The sequence below is a fragment of the Mauremys mutica genome, chromosome 12 (assembly GCF_020497125.1).
Source record: "Mauremys mutica isolate MM-2020 ecotype Southern chromosome 12, ASM2049712v1, whole genome shotgun sequence".
Lineage (NCBI taxonomy): Eukaryota > Metazoa > Chordata > Testudines > Geoemydidae > Mauremys > Mauremys mutica.
This window is the reverse complement of record NC_059083.1, coordinates 53259244-53280790: the sequence shown is the minus strand read 5'-3', so window position 1 is coordinate 53280790 and position 21547 is coordinate 53259244. Positions and strand designations below refer to the sequence as shown.

Here is a 21547-nt window from a genome sequence, read left to right as displayed (position 1 = left end):
ATTATAATGATTACATAAATCATTCTATTATGCGCATGTGCAACCCCAATCCAACTCCTCGCCCCCTCCCCTGATTGGTGCTCTATGCATTGCATGTTCCAGTGGTACACACCTGGTCGGCGCTTAATCTGTGTGTCTCCTGATCGAGTGTGGGGGGGTGGGAACCACTTCAGCCGCTCTAAATTCGGGGGCGGTTTTCCAACCCCCTTAGTGCTTGAGAAGTGTAAAGTTCCTACATCCCCTCCTTTTCTGTTTTGTCGACCCGTGCCTGGTCCGCATGTTTCATGATTTTATATGCATACATGACGGCTTGGGGTGTAGGCAGGGGTTTGCGCCGACAGGGTGTAAAACACATCCTAATTATATTAGGAATACACTGAGCAAAGCAAAAAAAAACCAATCAAGCAGGCAATAACAATCAAAGCATATTGCAAAACAGTTCGGACCCATCCCATGGATGGCAGCCACGCCCAGAGGTCATCCCACCATGATGGGTTCCTGTCCTGCTGAATGTGTTGTGCCAGTTCTTGGAGGTTATCTATGTGTGCTTGAATCTGTTTAGAATTGTCCGTTAGATTAAAACAACACATGCCATATACCTCCTCACAACCCACATGGCTGAGCAATAGCAGGTAATCAATTGCCGCTCGATTATCTAATATGGCATTGCGAAGCTCCTCCTGTTCTTGATTCAGCAAGGCTAAGGCGGCAGACATATAATTAATATTTTTCGCTAAAGCACATGCCAATCGACTAAGCTATTAATAATTGGCTACTCATGGGGTAAAAAGGGACAGGGCACTCGCGGGTTTCACATAAGTGGCCTGGCCCCATAGGCTCATTGAAAAATATTGAATCTCGGTAACATTTATAAAATTAGACATCCCCGTTGCATGTGCAGCACTGCCCGGCGCCTTACATACTGGGACCAGGCAGGTGCCCAACAGGCCATGCATCTCAGGGGCCTGCTGTAAACAAAAGGAGGATTGATTGGCAAGGACCGCAAATCAAGCCCATATATTATAATGCATGCGGCTATGCAATTCGAGTTCGGCCCTAGCCGGTAACACACAAAAACAACACAACAATATAATAAAAGAATTAGCAATCAAACAGGCAAAAATAGCAGCAGTAAAACTTTTGGGGGTAGGCTCGGCCTTGTTATTCTCCAGCATTTGCTGAGCCTGCTGCGCCAGTCGCTTCATCTGCCCCCAGGTAACCTTTGGTGCCGTCTTTGTGGCTCGGCACGCTTGAAAGGTTTCGGTTAGGTTCAGATTGAAGTTGGGTATCGGGTTCTTGGGGCTTTAATGCCACATCATCGTGACACGGTTGCGCGTTTTTGGCAGGGACCCACAACGGACCTGTGGGAGTAAGCACAGCGACATGCCCCCGTCCCCAGGTTATCAATGGAACGGGGCCATACCATTTAGGGTCTGGGCTCTGCCTATATTTGACAGATGGGCGTGGGAGCGGGGTTTCCGTCTTAAAATGTCGTTCAGTGGCTGTAAAATTTTGAAAAATATTTAAAGTATTTAAGGTAAACAATACTATCGCTAATTGGTTTTGCTTGGCTCCCAGGGTTGGCCCATCATCCCCCACTGTTTTGTTTTGCTTTATCAGGTACTCTTTAAGTGTACGATTGGTTCGTTCCACAATGGCTTGACCAGTGGAATTGTACGGAATACCAAAAACGTGGTTAATTTGCCACTGCGTGCAAAAATCTGCAAACCTGTGAGAAACGTAGGCGGGGCCGTTATCGTTTTTTATCTGTCGGGGGCGGCCCATAACGGCCACCGCAGCAAGAACATGATTAATCACGTGTTTGGCCTGTTCGCCCCGTCGGGGGGTGGCCCAAATATAATGAGAGTAGGTATTAATGGTAACATGTAAATATTTCCAAGGAGAAAAAGGGGGATAAAGCGTGACATCCATTTGCCAAATTTAGTTGGATTGAAGGCCGCGGGGATTAACACCCAGTTCGGGGTAATGATGAAGACTTGCACAATGATTACAGGTTTGAACAATACGTTGGGCCTAAATTAAAAAAATCATAAAATGCTTCACTAAAAATTTAGCATTTTGATGGAAAAATGCATAACTATCAATGGGATCCGAAAAGAACAGAATGAGTTAACTGAAAAAAGCTACAGAGAAAAAACACTGGCCACAGTCAAGGACACCGCGCACAGCTAAAACTTGGCGGACAGCCAAGAAAGAGGGGCTTGGCGGACAGCCAAGAAAGCGGGGGGCTTGGCGGACAGTCAAAAAAAGCTGCTATGAAAATGGCAGGACTCAGCCAGGCACTAACAAAATGTGTTAGCCAAAAAGGGGAAGGGCAGTAAACTCAGTCATGAATGGTAAGATGTGATCCAAATTTGCTTAACAAATCTCTTCCCCATAGGGATACAGCAATATCCATGATATAGGGTTTAAGGAGAATCTCCTTTCCCCCTTGTCGCGGAGTTATAGCAATCCATCGGGTGCTTTGTTGAGCAGCCTGCAATCCGCCCACTCCCCAAATAGCTGGCACTTCGGATTTGTCCCAGGTGGACGGCCACTGCCGAGCGGAGATGACTGTAACGTCAGCTCCAGTATCCACCAGCCCTTCAAGGGGGATACCGTTGCAGTAATAGGTACGCTTAAATTTTGCTCGTCCTATTGCTTGAGTGATCGCCGCCACCTGAGGATGGGCCTTCGCTAAGGTGGACCCGAAACCCCCAGCGTCCCGGGTCACATTTGTTCCCCCTGCGGGCAAACAGAAGGGAAGGATCACCATCTGGGCCCATGAATCCCCTCGATGCAGCTGTTTTGGCATATGAGCCCAGATTTGGACATAAATACTTCCCTTATAATCACTATCTATTACCCCGGGGACTATCTGAATGCCATGTTTTCCAGCATGGGAACGAGGGAGGATTAGCCCCATAGTGCCCGGGGGCAGGGGTCCAGAAAGTTGGGTAAGAATCGCCACCACCTCCCCGGGGAAAGTGAGCTCCCTATCTTCCTGCAACAACAAATCAATTCCCGCACTTCCTAGGGTGGTCACCGGGGTATCATAGGCGGTGCCTCCTCCCACCTTTGGGCCGGGGCTGGGGGATCGCCCGTTGCCCAGTTTCCCGGAGGCTGGGCATGGAGCGGGGGATTGCTACGGCATTGATTTCCCCAGTGGTAACCCTTCTTACATCGGGGACAAATAGACCTTGGCCTATTGGACTGCTGTTGCGTCCCGGTATTGCCCCCCCCCCCCAGGGGCCCGACACTCCCTCCTAAAATGGCCTGGTTTCCCACAATTAAAACACTTTCCCTGGGGTTTGGACCCCTTCTGCATGGCTGCTGCCAGCAAATTCATCTGATGCACTTGAGTGCCCACATCTGTGCACGCTTTTAGCATTTCTGCCAGAGTGTACTCCGGTTTGGTCACAATGGACTGTAACACCTTGCGGCAGTCCACATTAGCATTCTCATAAGCGAGTTTCCTCATTAATTCCCACTGGGCGTCAGGATTATCTACCTGCCTCTGAATAGCCTCCTGTAATCTGTTAATAAATTCCACATACGACTCTTGAGGGCTCTGGCGGGTAACGGTAAAGGACCGGGAGGGTTTCCCTGTCACCGGTACTTTGAACAGGGCTCTTAAAACACAACGCCCCACAACTTGGAGCGTTACGAGAGGGATATTCGCAGCCTGCTCCCGTATGCTGGCAAACTGTCCTGCTCCATACAGCTGCTCGGGAGTATAGGCCCCCCCCGATGCCCGCCCCTGTTGTAATGCTTCCTGTTGAAATTCACTATCCCAAATAACATACTGCGCGGGGCTTAAAAGCATCCTACAAAGATCCTTCCAATCTTGGGGGAGCATGCTATATCCGTTTGCAATCCCTTCTAACATGCCTCGGGTAAAGGTGGATTTCAATCCAGACTCAGTAACCGCTCGTCTCGCCTCTCGGAGAACGGAATAGGGGAGGGCTGTAATCTCCACTTCAACCTCCCCCTCTGCGTTGCCAGGGCGATGTGTCACTGGGAACGCAGCCAATAGCTCTCTCATCTCCTCCCCATTTAATTCCCCTTTTTCCTTTTCCCTCTGTATCATTGCCTGAAAAGGGGACAGGAGAAAATTCGGCCGTGAAGAGCCATCCGCACCCGGACATGCATCATGGCATTCGGGTACCGTCTCAGGCGGCTTGGGGGGCAAGATCCGAGGGTAAGGAGGGGGGGCCGAAGGCACGGGGGCGAGAAGGATAGCCCTGGAGGACGCTCCAATCCCAGTTGTCTCCAGAGCCTCCTTACATCGCTGCCAAAGCAGGAGCCACTGCACCGCGGCTCGAGGCTCCGCGTGCAGTGTCGCCCCTATCTTTATCCAATCATCTACCGACAGTGACCCGTGATCCGGGTACCAAGGACATTGGCGATTGATTTCAGCAAGTAGCTGTTCTAACTGACCCAGGGAGACTGGCCTGCCAGCCTGTTGCATGATAGCCTGCAGCTCTTTCGCATGAACTTTCTGCTGAGCTGACTGTTTCCCCCCCATACTCACGGAATGAAGCTTTTTCAGCGAGATTCGGTGCACCGAGGGCTATTCCAGCCGGTGAGCAGGGGGAATCACGTCGGGGTCACCAGATGTTGCAATAAATAAAGCCAAGTCCGTCAGTCTGTTCCAGTGGAGCGCCCCAAGCGGGGGTTTTCCACGTCCTTTTATTATAATGGTTACATAAATCATTCTATTATGCACATGTGCAACCCCAATCCAACTCCTCGCCCCCTCCCCTGATTGGTGCTCTATGCATTGCGTGTTCCAGTGGTACACACCTGGTCGGCGCTTAATCTGTGTGTCTCCTGATCAAGTGTGGGGGGGTGGGAACCACTTCAGCCGCTCTAAATTCGGGGGCGGTTTTCCAACCCCCTTAGTGCTTGAGAAGTGTAAAGTTCCTACAATACAATAATGGGAAAGTGGGTGGTAGCAAGCTGTAAGACTGAGATATGGGCAGCTATTTCCAAAAATGCCCATTAGATGGCAGCATATCTTGAATACTAATAAAGGGGCAGTGCAAGTACAGGAGAACCTCAGAGCTAGGAGCATGTTGGGAATGGAATTTGTTCCTAACTTTGGAATGTTTGTAACTGAACAAATGTTATGGTCGTTCTTTCAGAAGTTTCCACCTGAACATTGATTTAATACAGCTTTGAAACTTTACTATGCAGAAGAAAAAGGCTGCTTTTAATCATCTTAATTTAAATGAAACAAGCACAGAAAGTTTCCTTGTCACATTTTTTTTAATCATTCCCTTTAGTTTTTTTAGTAGTTTATGATTAACACAGTACTGTACTGTATTGGCTTTTAATTTTTATTATTATTATTATTGGTCTTTACTGCTGCTTGATTGTGTAGTTCAGGTTCTAAATGAGGTGTGTGGTTGACTGGTCAGTTCGTAACTCTGAGGTTCTACTGTACATTATAACAGCCCATCACCTTGGACAGGCATCTCCCAAGAATGGAAGCTGGTGTTTGTTCATGATCTAAAATATTTTCCACAAAGGATCGTTAGACTAAAAAATGATGTACAATGGGACTTGTATAATTGCAAATCACATGGGGCATTGTTAGCTACAAAGCTTTGGAGACACAAAATGAACCAAGAGGGAGAAAGGTTAGAGTGGGACCATATTAAAAAGCATGAAGACAGAATACAAATATGAGGGAGCATTATACTTGGTAAATGAAAGGGGAAGCCCCATTTCCAAACAAAGATCAAATGCACCAGTTTATCCCTTCAGGTAACTGCAGGTCTCTTCTCTGAGAAAATCCAGTTCCTGCAGAAAGAGGAGAGACAAGAACCTCTGCTGAGGATCGTGAGTCCTGGCTGCCGACCCCTGAGAAACAAGAGCTCGTCACTTCAAGCTTGGGCTGTCCTGTGGTTACAGGTGAGCACCATCTTCCTGACTGCATTTCTATACCACCTTCTAAACAGCGGCATGAATGTGCTTTGTGAATATTAGAGGGATGAGGCAGGTGAGGTAATATCTTTTATTTGACCAACTCCTATTGGTGAAGTTTTTGAGCAATACAGAGCTATTCTATAGGTGAATTCAAACAGTTTTAGCCTCACCTTCCCACCACAGTCCCAGTCAGTGTTCATAGCACCTTTTCACAGAGTTGGAGTTTGAGATCCATGTCTTGTTACAGGTCTTCAGTTGGGGATCTGCTCCACTGACAAAAATAGAGCTACCTTGATTTACACCAGCAGAAGATCTGGCTCATGTGTGCCTCAATGGGGTGGTAAGTGGAGATAGAGTCTTATTACCCCAGATCACGCATGCCAGATTGTTTCTAGACTCCGAGGTGAGGGACAGCATCTTTTCCCCTTCCCCTCCTCTGCCCCAGCACCTTTCTTCTTCCTGTATTATCATCCCACAATCATTATGGAGTGGGGAGGGTCAGTTCCCAGTTAGGGTTGCACATCAGCCTGGTTCTGCTCCTTCCTAAGACCCACCCTCCAAAGAGCTGTATTTTATTACTGCTGCATAGTCAATGTCAGGAAACAGAGAAGGCACTGCCAGTCCCTCACCACATCAGCATCACCACCAGAGGAACTAAGGGAGAATTTACACCACTTCATATTTTAGGGCATAAACTGATCTCTTGTGAGGGGGGCGAAAATTGTTCTTTTTCCTACAGGGCACTGAAATGCTGAATATACCAGGATATATTGTTAGAATTAATAGAAATAAATCTAACAGAAGGTCAGTGCCTAAGAACTCTAGACCGCATTGAAAAAGCTCAGTCCAAGATTTTAGTTGTTTGATTTTGACTCCTAAGACACAGCGTGATTCTGGTCATTGCCAGAAATGAAATACAGCATTTAAGCATCATTGTTAAGCTCTATGATGTCACTAAAGGCGTATAATGGTGGATGAAGAAATAGTCTGATCTGTTATATCAGTTCTCGGCTACCAGAGATATGGGCTGTTCCAGTAGTGATTGCTCTGATCATGGCGGAGGCTGGTCTACATGACTACAAATATTCTGTTCTCAAATTGAGACTTCTGGCACTTTGCTCTGAACTCTACATTTAGGTTTAAAATTGCAGCTTATAATCAGGACAGGAAGGAGAGATTCCGAATAGTAATGGAATTAATTAATGAAACTTGACTAACTTTTAACTCTATGTTCTTCCAATTCAATTGCACAGAGTGTGTTATTGTTCCTGGACTCAAACCATGGCATTCAGAGACTGGGGAAACCAAACGGCCATCACAGAATTCATCATTCTGGGATTTGGGGATCTCCCTGACCTGCAAATTCTTCTCTTCCTGATGTTCCAAGTGATCTACATGGCAACCGTGGTTGGGAACACCCTCATCGTGGTGCTCGTTGTGGCTGACCAGCACCTGCACACCCCCATGTACTTCTTCCTGGGCAACTTGTCCTGCCTGGAGACCTGGTACACCTCAACCATCCTGCCCAGGTTGCTGGCCAGTCTCCTGACTGGGGACAAAACCATCTCAGTCAATGGGTGTATCACACAAATGTATTTCTTTGGTTCTCTGGCATGTACAGAATGCTATCTCCTAGCAGTGATGTCCTATGATCGGTATTTAGCAATATGTAAACCCCTGCACTATTCAACTCTTATGAATAGCAGGTTTTGCTTCCAGCTGGCTGCTGGGTCATGGTTAAATGGCTGTTTGGTTACTGCCATCTTTGTCTTATTCCTATCACAGTTAATATTCTGTGGCCCAAATGAAATTGACCATTTCTATTGTGATTCCATCCCACTGATGGAACTCTCCTGCAGTGACACCCACCTGGTCATATTGCTGGCTTTCATAATAGCTTCCATATTCACCCTGCCTCCATTCCTACTAACCCTGATATCCTATGTGTACATTATTGCCACCATCCTGAGAATCCCTTCCACCACCGGGAAACAAAAGGCCTTTTCCACCTGCTCTTCTCACCTCATTGTGGTGACAATTTTCTATGGATCCGCAATGATTGTATACCTGCTACCGAAACATGATACACTGCGAGACCTGAACAAAGTGGTCTCCCTTTCCTACACGGTCCTGACTCCCCTGGTAAACCCCCTCATCTACAGCCTGAGAAACAGAGAAGTCAAGGAAGCCTTGTGCAAAGCTGTCAGTAAATATGTGGCTTTCACTGAAACGTGCAGAGGCTCCAAGAGAATAACTTAGCCTGAGGTTTTCAAAGCTGCCTGGGTGATTTAAGCAATCAGCCCCCATTAAAATTATCTTGAAATCTCCCATTGAAAATCTCAGCACTAATGTGAAAAAGAAAAGGAGATGATCTGCATGGAGTTACTGAGACAGTCTTTATGATCCCCTGCTGTGTGATCCAGGAAGGTGAGGATGTTGACAGCTCTGTCACTCTCTCATGTTCAGCACTGATACACACAGTATGAGGGTATTTTTCTCCAGGGTGTTGGCTAAGTGTTCACCCTCTGTGAGGAGTGTGTACAGCATCTGAAACCACACAGAGCTGACATTGTGTAAGGCATAAAATCCACTAACAATGAAAATAAATCCCTGGATATCTCCCCTGTTCCTTGTTTATCTACGTAAGATAATAAGGTCTTGTATTCAAATTCAGACTTTCTTAAGTTTCCATAGCAATATTTCTGAGTAGGGCTAAGGCTTCACAGAATCATAGAAGTTTAGGGTTAGAAGAGACAAAAGGAGGTCATCTAGTCCAACCCCCTGCTCAAATCAGGAACAACATCAACTAAATCATCCCAGCCAGGGCGTTGTCAAGCCAGGCCTTAAAGATGTCTAAGGGTGGAGTTTCCACCACCTCCCTAGGTAACTCATTCCTGTGCTTCACCACCCTCCTAGTGAAATAGTGTTTCCTAATATTCAACCACTGCTTCACGTTCTGTCATCTGCCACCACTGAGAACAGCCAAGCTCCAGTCTCTTTGGAACCCCCCAGTTCCTGCAGTCTCTCCTCAGAAGTCATGTGCCCCAGCACCCTAATTATTTTTATTTCCCTCTGCTGAGCTAACGCTCTTCAATTTGTCCACATCCTTTCTGTAGTGAGGGGCCCAAAACTGGATGCACTACTCCAGATGTGGCCTCACCAGTGCTAAATAGAGGGGAATAATCATTTTTCTCAATCTGCTGTCAATGCTCCTACTAATGCAGCCCAATATGCCATCAGTTTTCTTGGCAACAAGAGCACACTGCTGACTCATATCCAGCTTCTCATCCATCATAATCCCCAGGTCCTTTTCTGCAGAACTGCCACTTAGCCAGTTGGTCCCCATCCTCTGGCGGTGCATGGGATCCTTTCGTCCTAAGTGCAGGACTTTGCACTTGTCCTTGTTGGACGTCATCAGATTTATTTTGGCCCAATCCTCCAATTTGTCTTGGTAACTCTGGACCCTAGCCCTACACTCCAGCATATCTACCTCTCCTCCTAGTTTAGGGTATATCTACACTACAAGACTATTTCGAATCAACTTAAGTCGAATTTGTGGAATCGACCTTATGAAGTCGAATTTGTGTATCCACACTAAAAACACTAATTCGACTGTGTGAGTCCACAGTAACGGGGCCAGCGTCGAATTTGGAAGCAGTGCACTGTGGGAAGCCATCCCACAGTTCCCGCACTCCCCGCTGCCCATTGGAATTCTGGGATTTCCCCTAATGCCTGCTGGGGGAAAAAATGTGTCGAGGGTGGTTTTGGGTAACTGTCATCATTGAACCGTCAATCACGCCCTCCCTCCCTCCCCGAAAGCGCCTGCGGGCAATCTGTTCGTACACTTTTCTGCTCAGTGACAGCACGGGCACCACAGCACTGCGAGCACGGAGCCCGCGGCAGTTATGGCCGTTGTCAACTCCTCGCACTTTATCGTCCACCTCTTCCACAGTCAGCTGCTGAGAAATAGGTCTACTTTTCAATGGTGCTGCGAGCACTGGTGGACCATGGGGGACGTTTTACCAACATCAATGTCAGGTGGCCAGGCAAAGTTCATGACGCGCGTGTTTTCAGGAACTCTGCTCTGTTTAGACGCCTGCAGGAAGGTAGTTTCTTCCCGGACCACAAAATAACTCTTGGGGATGTGCAGATGCCTATAGTGATCCTCGGGGACCCAGCCTACCCGCTAATGCCCTGCCTCGTGAAGCCCTATGCAGGCGCCTTGCACAGCGACAAGGAGCTCTTCAAATACCAGCGAGCAGCGAGCAGCGTGACCTGTGACTGTTCAGTTTCTTTACAGAGAAGCTGAACCTGCCCCTGTTTCTTTACCAAGTTACTGTTGACCAGCATCTGCAGTTACATACCCCGTCCACCCCGCTTCCCCCACTTCTAACACACATTTAAAAATAAAATACATGTTCCACTGTAACTTTACAAAGGTTTCTTTATTGATGACTTTGCATTAAAGGGTTGAAACTGGGACGCAGACTGTGCTGGGTAGGGTGTGCGGTGATGTAAAGACCACCTCTAAACTCGAGGAATGACAGGCTCCTGCTCCCAGATCGGTCTGCAGTGCTGGACCGGTTGTTTCAACGGAGCCTGCCATCCCTCCTTTTTGGGACTCTGTGTGCGGGGGCTATGTGGCCTTGTGGCGGGGGAGGACGGATACAGATTCCTCTGCTGCGTGGCTCTGTGGTCCAGGACAGGGACCGTTGCATGAGATCTGTAACCCCCCTCCCCCCCTACAAAGTCACGTACCCCCCACCCACACAGAACCTGGAAACCACCTCCCATACCGACCAGGGTGCCTACTGACTGCACTGTGTGTGTGACCTGCTGCTGATCCTGCCCCCGTCTCTGTACCCTGCTAAAGGTGACTGTCCTATGCAATACCCTACCCCCTTCCCCACCCACCCACCCCTTCAAACGCAGCGTTGTGTAAAAAAGCATGACGGAAACAGTAATTAACAGCAAAGTATTTTTAATAATTAACCAGACAGTCAGGGGATGAAACTGGGACTGGGGCTAGGGTGAGTCAGGAAGGGAAGGAATTCTCAAAAATTAGGGTATGAGAGCTTTTGTGTACTTGAGCACTCTGCTGGGGTGCAGTGACAGTTTTCACGGCCCCTGGCGCCACTCCTTCTGGTTACTTTGGGTGACGGGAGGTATGGGACTTTTTGGCGGGGGAGGGCGGTTGCAGATACACTGCGGGGGGGCTCTGTCCTCCTGGCTGCGGTCCTGCAGAACATCCACAAGGCGCCGGAGCGTGTCCGTTTGCTCCCTCATTAGTCCAAGCAGCGTTTGAGTCGCCTTCTTGTCTTCCTCACGCCACCTCTCCTCCCGTTCGCTGTGTGAGCGCTGGTACAGAGAGAGGGTCTCCCTCCACTGGCTCTGCTGGTCCGCCTCGGCTCGGGAGCACCCCATAACTTCAGCGATCATCTCGTCCCATGTCTTTCTCTTTCGCCGCCTAATCTTTGCCAGCGTCTGTGAGGGGGATGCTGTGGCAGGTCTGGAGACAGTCGAAGCTGTGTGATGGGAAAGAGGGAGTGAATTCCTTGCAAAGATACATTTCTGCGAACAATGAACACAGTCTAGTCTGTGTCTGTGAACACCACCATGCACAGCACTTATCTCGTCCGCACTCCTGCAGCAGGCAATCCTGAAAGCATAAACTCTGCCCCTGTTCTACCCCATCGCAGTGTCCCCCGACCCTTGCACTTCTGGGTTGAGATCCCAGTGCCTGATGGTGCAAATTTCATTGTCGCGGGTGGTTCTGGGTAAAGTAGTCAGTCATTCCTCCGGGAAAGCAATGCCAGACAATCATTTCAAGCCCGTTTTCCCTGGATTGCCCTGGCATACGCCATAGCGTGGCAACCATGGAGCCTGTTTTGCCTTTTGTCACTGTCACCGTATGTGTACTAGATTCCGCAGACAGAGGCGATTCAGCAGCGCTACACAGCAGCATTCATTTGCTTTTGCATGACAGCAGAGATGGTTATCAGCCATATTGCACCATCAACCACGCCAATGTAAATTGGCAAGGTGATGACGGGTAGCTGTCCTCTTGCACTACACCTTCTGCTGCTGTCATAGGTGCCCCTGGCCGAGATCGGCCGGGGGCGCAAAAGACAAAACGGAATGACTCCCCGAGTCAATCCCTCCTTTATGGTATCTAAAAATAGAAACAGTCCCGCCTAGAATATGGGGCAACTGTACTAGGGTTTTAGTGTATCAGAGAACTACAGAGCACAGCCGCTCTGTGTCAGATCCCACAGGAATGACAAGCTGCGTGCCATTCACAGGGGGTGCCCCTGCAACAACCCTACCTGTTGCTTCCCTCCTCCTCCAGCCTGCCTGGGCTACCATTGTAGTGTCCCCCCATTTGTATGCTGAAGTAATAAGGAATGCAGGAATAAGAAACAGTGACTTGTTAGGGAAATGAAATGAGGGTAAGGCAGCCTCCAGGCAGTACAGAATCTTTTCTTTACACATGAAGGGCGGGGGCTGATGGAGCTCAGCCCTCTGTTGCTATGATGAAGACGGTTAGCAGGTCATCTACTTATGGGCTGATGATGAGGACAGGTAGCAGTCCTATTGCACTACACCATCTACCGCAAGGCTGATGATGAGGACGGGTACCAGTTGTTTTGCACCATCAGTCACCCATGAGGCGGGGGAGGGGGGGCGAGGATGCTACGGTAGCGTGCTGCAGCATCGCGTCTACCAGCAGCATTCAGTACACATAGGGTGACATTTACAAGAGTAAAGAGACGATTTCTTTCCCTTTTCCTTCTGGGGGTGGGGGGTGGCTGTACATTGACGAGCTATGCCCTGAACCACCACGGACCCTGTGTTTGACCCTAGAAGCATTTGGAGCTCAGCCAAGAATGCAAATGATTTTCGGACACAGCGGGAACTGTGGGATAGCTTGCGTCCTCAGCCCCCCCCCTCTCCTTCCCTCCATGAGCGTCCATTTGATTCTTTGGCTTCCCGTTACGCTTGTCACGCAGCAGCGTGCTGACTCTCTGCTACGCCGTCTGTCCGGAGAATTTTTTAAAATACTTTGGACCAGGCGTAACATTATGGTAATTTTCCTAATTAGATGCAGGACTCGCCGAGCGAGATCGCCCTGAGGAGGGTCACTGAAGGAGATAGAGAGCGCATGCTGCGTGAAAGCCAGCACAAACCAGGGGCCTATGCAGCCGTGCTCGGGGAGGCAATGCTCCCTGAGTACCTCATGAAAGCCTGGCGTGGAAAAGTGTGCTACCACGGAGCACCCAATAAGGCAGCTCTCCCCAGGAACCTCCTGCGGAGGCTTTTCGATTACCTCCAGGAGAGCTTCGTGGAGATCTCCCAGGAGGATTTCTGTTTTATCCCCATATATAGAGAGACGTCCTTTTCACATACTTCAGATTCCTGTTATATTAAGAATAAAAGTTTACATGTTTAAAGCACTTACCGAGTGATCCTTCCCCTGATTCAGGGTCCGGGTTAACGGCCGGGGAGGGTTGGTAGGGGATCTCCGTGACGGTGATGAAGAGATCCTGGTTGTCAGGGAAACCAGCGTTGTAAGCGCTGTCGCCTGCCTCGTCCTCCACAAACCCTTCCTCATCTTCCCCGTCCACAAACATCGCCGAGGAATTGGCCGTCGACACTGTCCCATCGTCCATGGTCACTGGTGGGGCAGTGGTGGCAAGCTCCGTAGTGTCCGTTTGCCGCTTTGATTTTTTGGTAGCCTTGTCTGGGGTCCTTGATTTTCACGCAGCGCTGCGTTGCATCCCGCCTGTATCCTCTGTCTCTCATGGCTTTGGAGACCTTCTCGTAGGTCTTTGCATTCCGTGTTTTGGAGTGCAGCTCCGAAAGCACAGACTCCTCGCCCCACACACCGATCAGATCCAAGACTTCCCGGTCAGTCTATGCTGGGTCCCTCTTTCTATTCAGAGATTACATGAACTCCTCTGCTGGAGAGCTCTGCATTGCTGCCGGTGCTGCTGAGCTCGCCCCGATGTCCAACCACGAAATGAGATTCAAACTGTCCAGACAGGAAAAGGAATTCAAATTTTCCAGGGGCTTTTCCTGTGTGGCTGGTCAGAACATCCAAGCTCGGACTGCTGTCCAGAGCGTCAACTGTGGGATAGCTCCCGGAGCTACTAAGTTCGATTTGCATCCACACCTAGCCTAATTCGACATAGCCATGTCGAATTTAGCGCTACTCCCCTCGTCGGGGAGGAGTACAGAATTCGAACTAAAGAGCCCTCTATGTCGAATTAAATGGCTTCCTGGTGCGGACGGGTGCACGGTTAATTCGAATTAACGCTGCTAAATTCGAATTAAAGTCCTAGTGTAGACCAGGCCTTAGTGTCATCTGCAAATTTGCTGAGTGTACAATCGTTCCCATTATTCAGATCATTTATTTTGTCACAGATGTTTATAGTAAAAGTCAGGGACAGGACACAGGCAATAAGGAAAATTTATGGAAGCCCATGACCTGTCCCTGACTTTTACTATAAATATTGTGACAATGTGGAGGTACTGTGCAGCTCTTGACCTGGCTCTGCCCCTGCTCCCCGCCCACCACCACTGTTGGGGGCTTGCAGGTCCAGGGTCTCCCTCCACCCATGTCTGGCAGGTCTCCCCTGCCACTCTGCCCCCCGCCCCCATCCCACAGTGTCAAGGAGCTCTGCAGTCTGACTCATGAAAGCCTCCTCCCCCAGCCTCTGCTTGAACCAAAACTGATCAGAAGAAATTCAGTGGGAGACACACCTAGGCCCCTCCAGACAAGGGTGATATGATTAAGTAAACTCCCCAGCCTCATTTGCTTCAAAGATGGGAAACGGAGGCATCTCCATTAGCATACAGAATGGAGAACAGAGATTCCAAGGCAAGAACCGCACTGAACTCTGGGATCAGAAAAGCAGGGAAGCATTGCATGATGGAAAATCTCTGCTCCAGATGGAAATTAACCCATGCCTGCACACACCCAGCTCAGAAATTATCAGACCAATTCTAGTAATAAATCCTCTATTGATATCCAAAATAGTGAAGCAACCTAATTGCATTAGGAGCTCCCTCCAAGGAACATCGCCTATAGCCAGGAATGATCAGTTCATATTGTGTAGCCTGGTCCAAACAACTTTGTTATACTCCCTTAAATCATTGGTTTACCCATAAACAAATCTAGTGTTCATTGTTATTTCCCTACATAAACTCCTTACCACTGCCCAAGTAAATGTTCTGAGGCCTGGATCCAAACACTGCATCAGTTCCATTGGAACTTCATTTTTCTGACTGATTGTGCTGTGGTCTCTCTACCTGTCTCCAACACTCCAGACCTCACATGACCAACACCATCTGGGAACCTGAGATTCAAGCTTCAGAGAGTGGTGAGATCTCTCTCTCTCTCTCTCTCTCTGTATAGCCTCCTGACTATAGGCATGTGCAGCACATTTCATTAGGGTGTCCACCCAGGGAATTTTTATTTTTTTATTTTTTTAAAGGTGAACATTTATTGAATATTCAATCATAAAGGACATTATTTTTATTCATCAAACTAAAGAAACCGAAACTTAATTAAAAAAAAAGTTTAGTTAACAACTAAATTTTACTTAAAAATATAAACTTAAAAAATGAGACACAAAATACCAAATTTTTGCTGTAGTGATAACCAGGTGTATAGAAAGATACAGTCAACTTTCATGATCTTTAACCAGATAATGAGCTAAATCATATTGACCAAAACAGATTAAGGTTTCTTCATTTTCCTGCCCTAGAGAATGAGATATCGCTCACCAGGTGTTTTGGACTTAAATTCCTAAATCACATCATTGTAATTAACTGACAAATTTGTACAAAATCATGAGTGAGTCGAGGTGCTTTTGGGACATTGTGTTTCTTAGTTTGTTTTTTACATGTGCTAGTTTCAAAAAGTCTCTTTCACATGAACAGCTTTTAACAGGTAAGTATGCAATGCATTGAATAGATTTGTAAAAGGCCAAGAACGTGGAAGACCGATCCGATTCCTTTAGCCAATCAAGCCACTCTCTGGTGGTGTTCGTAGTGCTACCTTTAGGAACAGATCCGTCATGACCCCAAAGCAACCCGACTTCAGCTTCCAACTCATCCAAGGACACTTTACATTTGTTGGCAATGATTCTCATATCATCCTTGCCAATGTCTAAGCTCGGCAGTTTTCCCATTGCAGTCACAATTTTACAAGTCTCCTCTTCAAATCGCTGGTCGATGCCGGTAATCATTGAGTCTACGAGTGGGTAAAATAAACTTATTCTCTCCTGCTTCTCTTTTGTATCAAAGTGATGCTGGGACTCAAACACGTCATCAATACAAGTGGACGTTTTTCGCTTCTTAACTGGGGGAATCGATATATCATTCTCTACACACATTTTGACCCTGTTACTGAGAAGAGATTGAAAATATTCTGGGCCACTTCTCATCGCAGCCAAAGAGTTATGCAAGCTTTTCACCCCTGTCATTGCAGTAAGTAAGCTGAGCTCTGGAGCTTGAAGAGCCTTACTCACTTTTACCACCATCTGGAGAATAGGGTGCATCATGTGAAGGGCAAAGCTGAACTTGAATGAGTTTAGTTCATGGATAAGGCCCCTGGCTTTTATTATAGCATCAGCAAGGCGAGCAGTTTCGATAATCTCTTGTAAAGCTTGTAAAATGAAGGAGTAGTTTTGTCTGACAGCAGCTGCTGCTTCTGCTCTGCATGCCCATCTTGTGTTTGACAGTGACTTCAAAGTCTTCAACTGAGATCCTACTTCTTGTGAAATCTTCTCCATTACTGCATGTTGCACAGCACTCCCCTCCATGAAGGCAAAAAGAGTCTGAATAACACCAAAAAAATCAAAGACAGTTCTGTTTTGTTTACTTGAAGTGCATTCATCTACTAGGACGAGGTTCAAACAATGCACATAGCAATGTACATAGAGTATTTCACTATTTCTTTCTTTACATTTCATTTGAACTCCTGCAGGACATCCAGACATAGTGGATGCTCCATCAAAACAGACAGACATCACTGATGACCAATCAATTTTAAGAATGCCAAGTATGTCATTTAACTGCTCAAAAATAGACTGAGCATCAACTGTTAATAGTTTCTGAACAGACACAAAATGTTCAACTGGCCTATATTTTTCATTGTCAAAATACTGCACAACAATGAACATCTGTTCATGGTGTCCACAGTCAGTAGTGTCATCAGCAATTATTGAGACCATTTTTCCATTTATTGAAGACACTGTCTTTTGTTGCACAACTTTGTGCAAGGCCACAATTAAATCATTTTGGATGCGATTACTCAGATAGGTAGCGTTTTGAGGAGATTGTTGCACATGCTTTGCCATTACGGGATCCTATTTTTGGAGCATATTGACAAGATTTAGAAATAAACCTTTCTCAAAACTCTCAGTTTTTTCATTGTGACCCCTGAATGGTCTCCCAGTTTTCGCCAGACACAGAACAATGTCAATCAGTCGCTCCATTACACTTCGGTTATGGCACCATTCTTCTTCTTGTTTAGACAGATAAGCCTGCTTGCCCTCATCCAACAAAACACCAATAGATTTCCCTTCATTAAAACTTGACTATGAAGAATTGCTCAACACCTGAGATCTTGACCGTTGGTGGTTTTGAAAATATTCGTTGGCCCTATGCCAGTTTCTGAATCCTTCTTCAGTAAATGCTGGATCAATGTGACCTTTGTTTGCTGCATCATTAGAGGAGAAGAAATGGCAGTAAAAGCAAAATGCTATATCCTTTGAGGGCTATATTCTAACCACCTATACTTTTCAGACCATACTAATCATCTTTAACAATATGTTCTGACTAATCATAATAATCTCTTGGAGTGTGTTCACACACATACCTAGTGTCTGTTGTTTCTTAAGAGTGCCTGTGTGTTAGCGACACTAGTAATACCTTTGCCAAGGTCATGTATCGGACAGCGAACTTGTAAGCATCTGCTGTAATACATGGACTGACTTTGGTTCACGGCGTGGCTGGACTTTGCTGACTATGGTTCAGGCCTCAGGTCTTACATCAGCCCAGTGCCCCAAGCTCTCTCTCTCGCCTACACAAACCAGCCACCTCCATTGCACTCACACAGGCTGGATGCAATCCGCTAGGCCCAGCTGTGACCAGCTCCAGCAAAACAATAGCTCCAGGCTCACTGGGCCCTTGGAGGTGAGGAGGTTTGGCAGACAAAGAGGTAGACTCACAAGTCAGGGGCACAGGGACTGGCCAGACCCAAGGATAGGTTAATGGAGGATAGGCCCATCAATGGCTATTAGCCAGGATCAGTGATGAGCTGCCAAATTTTTACAACGGGTTCCCTCCTCCCTCCAAAATTTTAACAATGGGTTCCATCCTTCCCCCGCCCCCTCCGTGGGGGGCGGGGTCGTGCTCCATCCAACCCCTCATGTTCCTTAACACACACACTCCGAGACCCCTGACCCATCCCCCCCTTACCTGTCCCCTGACTGCCCCTTGCCGCCCCACCCAACCCCTCCTCTCATTCTCAATGGCCCTCCAGAACCCGTACGCCATACAACTACCCCTTCTCTCTGTCCCTGAGTGCCCCCACCACCTCATCCAACCCTGCTCTTTCCTGACTGCTCCCCGGGACCCTTGCCCCCATTCAATCCCCCTGTTCCCTGCCCTCTGACTGTCCTGACCCCTATCCACCCCCCCACAACCCATCCCCTCCCTGCCCCCTTACCACACTGCCTGGGGACCAGGTCCACTCTGCCAGGACCACGACCGACTCCCCGGGCCGGCACCGGGGCCCGACTCCCCGGGCCGGGCCGGCACCGGGGCCCGACTCGCCGAGCCGCTCGGCCCAACTCCCCGGGCCGGGCCAGCACCGGGGCCTGACTCGCCGTGCTGCTCGGCCCGACTCCCCGGGCCGGGCCGGCACCGGGGCCTGTCTCGCCGAGCCGCTCGGCCCGACACCCCGGGCCGGGCCGGCACCGGGGCCCGACTCGCCGAGCCGCTCGGCCCGACTCCCCGGGCCAGGCTGGCACCGGGGCCCGACTCGCCGAGCCGCTCGGCCCGACTCCCGGGCCGGGTCGGCACCGGGGCCGGGCCGAGCCACTTGCCCCGACTCTCCGGGCCGGGCCGGCACCGGGGCCCGGCCGCTCGGCCCGACTCCCCGGGCCGGGCCGGCACCGGGGCCCGCCGCTCGGCCCGACTCCCCGGGCCGGGCCGGCACCAGGGCCCGGCCGCTCGGCCCGACTCCCCGGGCCGGCACCGGGGCCCGGCCGCTCGGCAGCAGCCACGGGGCCCGACTCCCTGGGCCGGCGCTGGGCTGGAGGGAGAGGCGGTCTGGGACCGGGAGCTGCTGAGCCAGCCGCACCTCCCCTCCCCCTCCGCGCCCCAGCTTACCTGCTGGCTGCCTCCATGCTGCTTGTTCATCTGATTCGCGGGAAGCAGGGGAGGGGGAGGAGAAGGGGGCGGAGCAGGAGAGGAGTGGGCGGGAACTTGTTAAATTTAGCAGCCCTTAACAACCGGTTCTAAAATGGCTGCTAAATTTAACAACGGGTTCGCGCGAACCCGTGCGAACCCGCTGCAGCTCACCCCTGGCCAGGATGGGCAGGGATAGTGTCCCTTGCCAATGGCACTGGCCACTGTCGGAAGACAGGATACTGGGCTAGATGGACCATTGATCTGACCCAGAACAGCTGTTCTTTTGACCAAGCTGTGGGTTATGCCAGGGTAACTGAGGCTTTTCCTAGGGTCAGGTCTGTCAAACAGTCATCAAGAGGTTTTTTTATGGATATAAAAAAACTGGTTAAAATTTTGTCTCCACCCCGCCTCATACCCAGTTAAAAACTCCATGATGTGACCATGATTATAGCCACTTCCGTCCCTGGTCCTTCCACTTAAACAGACAACACTGACCCAATGGACACCAGCCAAAGTGGAAGAGCAAGAAAGGAGACATTATGTTGCCAAATGACCAACAGAGGAGGTGCAGGGAAGGGAGGTGAAGCTGTATAATGGTGTATAAGTGTTGAGCAGAGAGCACTGAAGAGAAGTGCTGTGTAATGAACTGCGGCTAGTAGCAGATGTCATGGAATAAGTTATGGGCTGCTAGTTATACTAAATAACGGCTACCAGGTACCATGAGAGTCAAGAACGGGTAAGAGTCACCTATTATAGCAAGAAGTATCCATAGAGAAAAGGAGAGCATCAGGCTGTCATTCTGGGAACTTGACACTAGATGGCAGCAGAGTAGAGGAAATGAGAGCGGGGTGTCAGAAATACTGACTAGTGACCAAGATTTCAGTAGCTATGCATCCGAAGAAGTGATCTGTAGCCCACGAAAGCTTATGCTGAAATAATTTGTTAGTCTCTAAGGCCTGGTCTACACTAGGACTTTAATTCGAATTTAGCAGCGTTAATTCGAACTAACCGCTCAACCGTCCACACCAGGAAGCCATTTAATTCGAACTAGAGGGCTCTTTAGTTCGAATTTGGTACTCCACCCCGGCAGGTGGAGTAACGCTAAATTCGACATGGCTAGTTCGAATTAGGCTAGGTGTGGATGGAAATCGAACTTAGTAGCTCCGGGAGCTATCCCACAGTGCACCACTCTGTTGACGCTCTGGACAGCAGCCCGAGCTTGGATTCTCTGCCCAGCCACAGAGGAAATGACCCGCGAAAATTTGAATTCATTTTCCTGTCTGGGCGGTTTGAATCTGACGTTCTGGTTGCACATCGGGGCGAGCTCCGCAGCACCGGCAGCAATGCAGAGCTCTCCAGCAGAGGAGTTCATGTAATCTCTGAATAGAAAGAGGGACCCGGCATAGACTGACCGGGAACTCTTCGATCTGATCGGTGTGTGGGGCGAGGAGTCTGTGCTTTCGGAGCTGCGCTCCAACGAACGGAATGCAAAGACCTACGAGAAGGTCTCCAAAGCCATGATCCAGACAGAGGATACAGCCGGGATGCAACGCAGCGCCGCGTGAAAATCAAGGACCCCAGACAAGCCTACCAAAAAATCAAAGCGGCCAACGGACGCTACGGAGCCTGCCACCACTGCCCCACCAGTGACCATGGACTCTGATGATGGGACAGTGTCGACGGACAGTTCCTCGACGATGTTCACGGACGGGGAAGATGAGGAAGGGTTTGTGGAGGACGAGGCAGGCGATAGCGCTTACAACGCTGGTTTCCCCGACAGCCAGGATCTATTCATCACCGTCACGGAGATCCCCTACCAACCCTCCCCGGCCAGGAACCCGGATCCTGAATCAAGGGTAGGATCTGTCGGTAAGTGCTTTAACCATGTTAACTTTTATTCTTAATATAACAGGAATCTGAAGTGTGTGAAAAGGAGGTCTCTGTATATATGGTGATAGAACAGAAATCCTCCTGGGAGAATGCCACGAAGCTCTCCTGCCGTTAATCGATAAGCATCAGCAGGAGGTTCCTGGGGAGAGCTGCCTTATTGGGTGCTCCGTGGTAGCACACTTTTCCGCGCGAGGCTTTCACGCGGTATTCAGGGAGCACTGCCTCCCAGAGCACGGCTGCATAGGTCCGTGGTTCGTGCTAGATTTCACGCAGCATGCGCTCTCTATCTCCTTCAGTG

General features: G+C 49.1%; 2 protein-coding genes across 2 annotated transcripts in view; both read left to right on the top strand.

Moving 5' to 3' along the window:
• The window catches only part of LOC123346295 (olfactory receptor 10A7-like), a 42728-nt gene extending 36447 nt beyond the window's left edge, over positions 1-6281 (top strand). The window contains exons 2-3 of the transcript XR_006572967.1: positions 5773-5919; positions 6182-6281. The gene's annotated coding sequence lies outside the window, so the exon portion shown is untranslated. The remainder of the gene's footprint in view (positions 1-5772; positions 5920-6181) is intronic.
• A 958-nt stretch (positions 6282-7239) lies between these two features.
• On the top strand, positions 7240-8193 carry LOC123346967 (olfactory receptor 6B1-like). The gene has a single exon (XM_044984402.1). It carries the CDS (start codon positions 7312-7314, stop codon positions 8191-8193), a length of 882 nt encoding a protein of 293 aa, XP_044840337.1. The 5' UTR covers positions 7240-7311.
• The last annotated feature ends 13354 nt before the right edge of the window (positions 8194-21547 follow it).

Excerpts from the sequence above, each read along its gene's own strand:
- LOC123346967 (XM_044984402.1), top strand. The coding sequence starts at position 7,312 with ATGTTCCAAGTGATCTACATGGCAACCGTGGTTGGGAACACCCTCATC.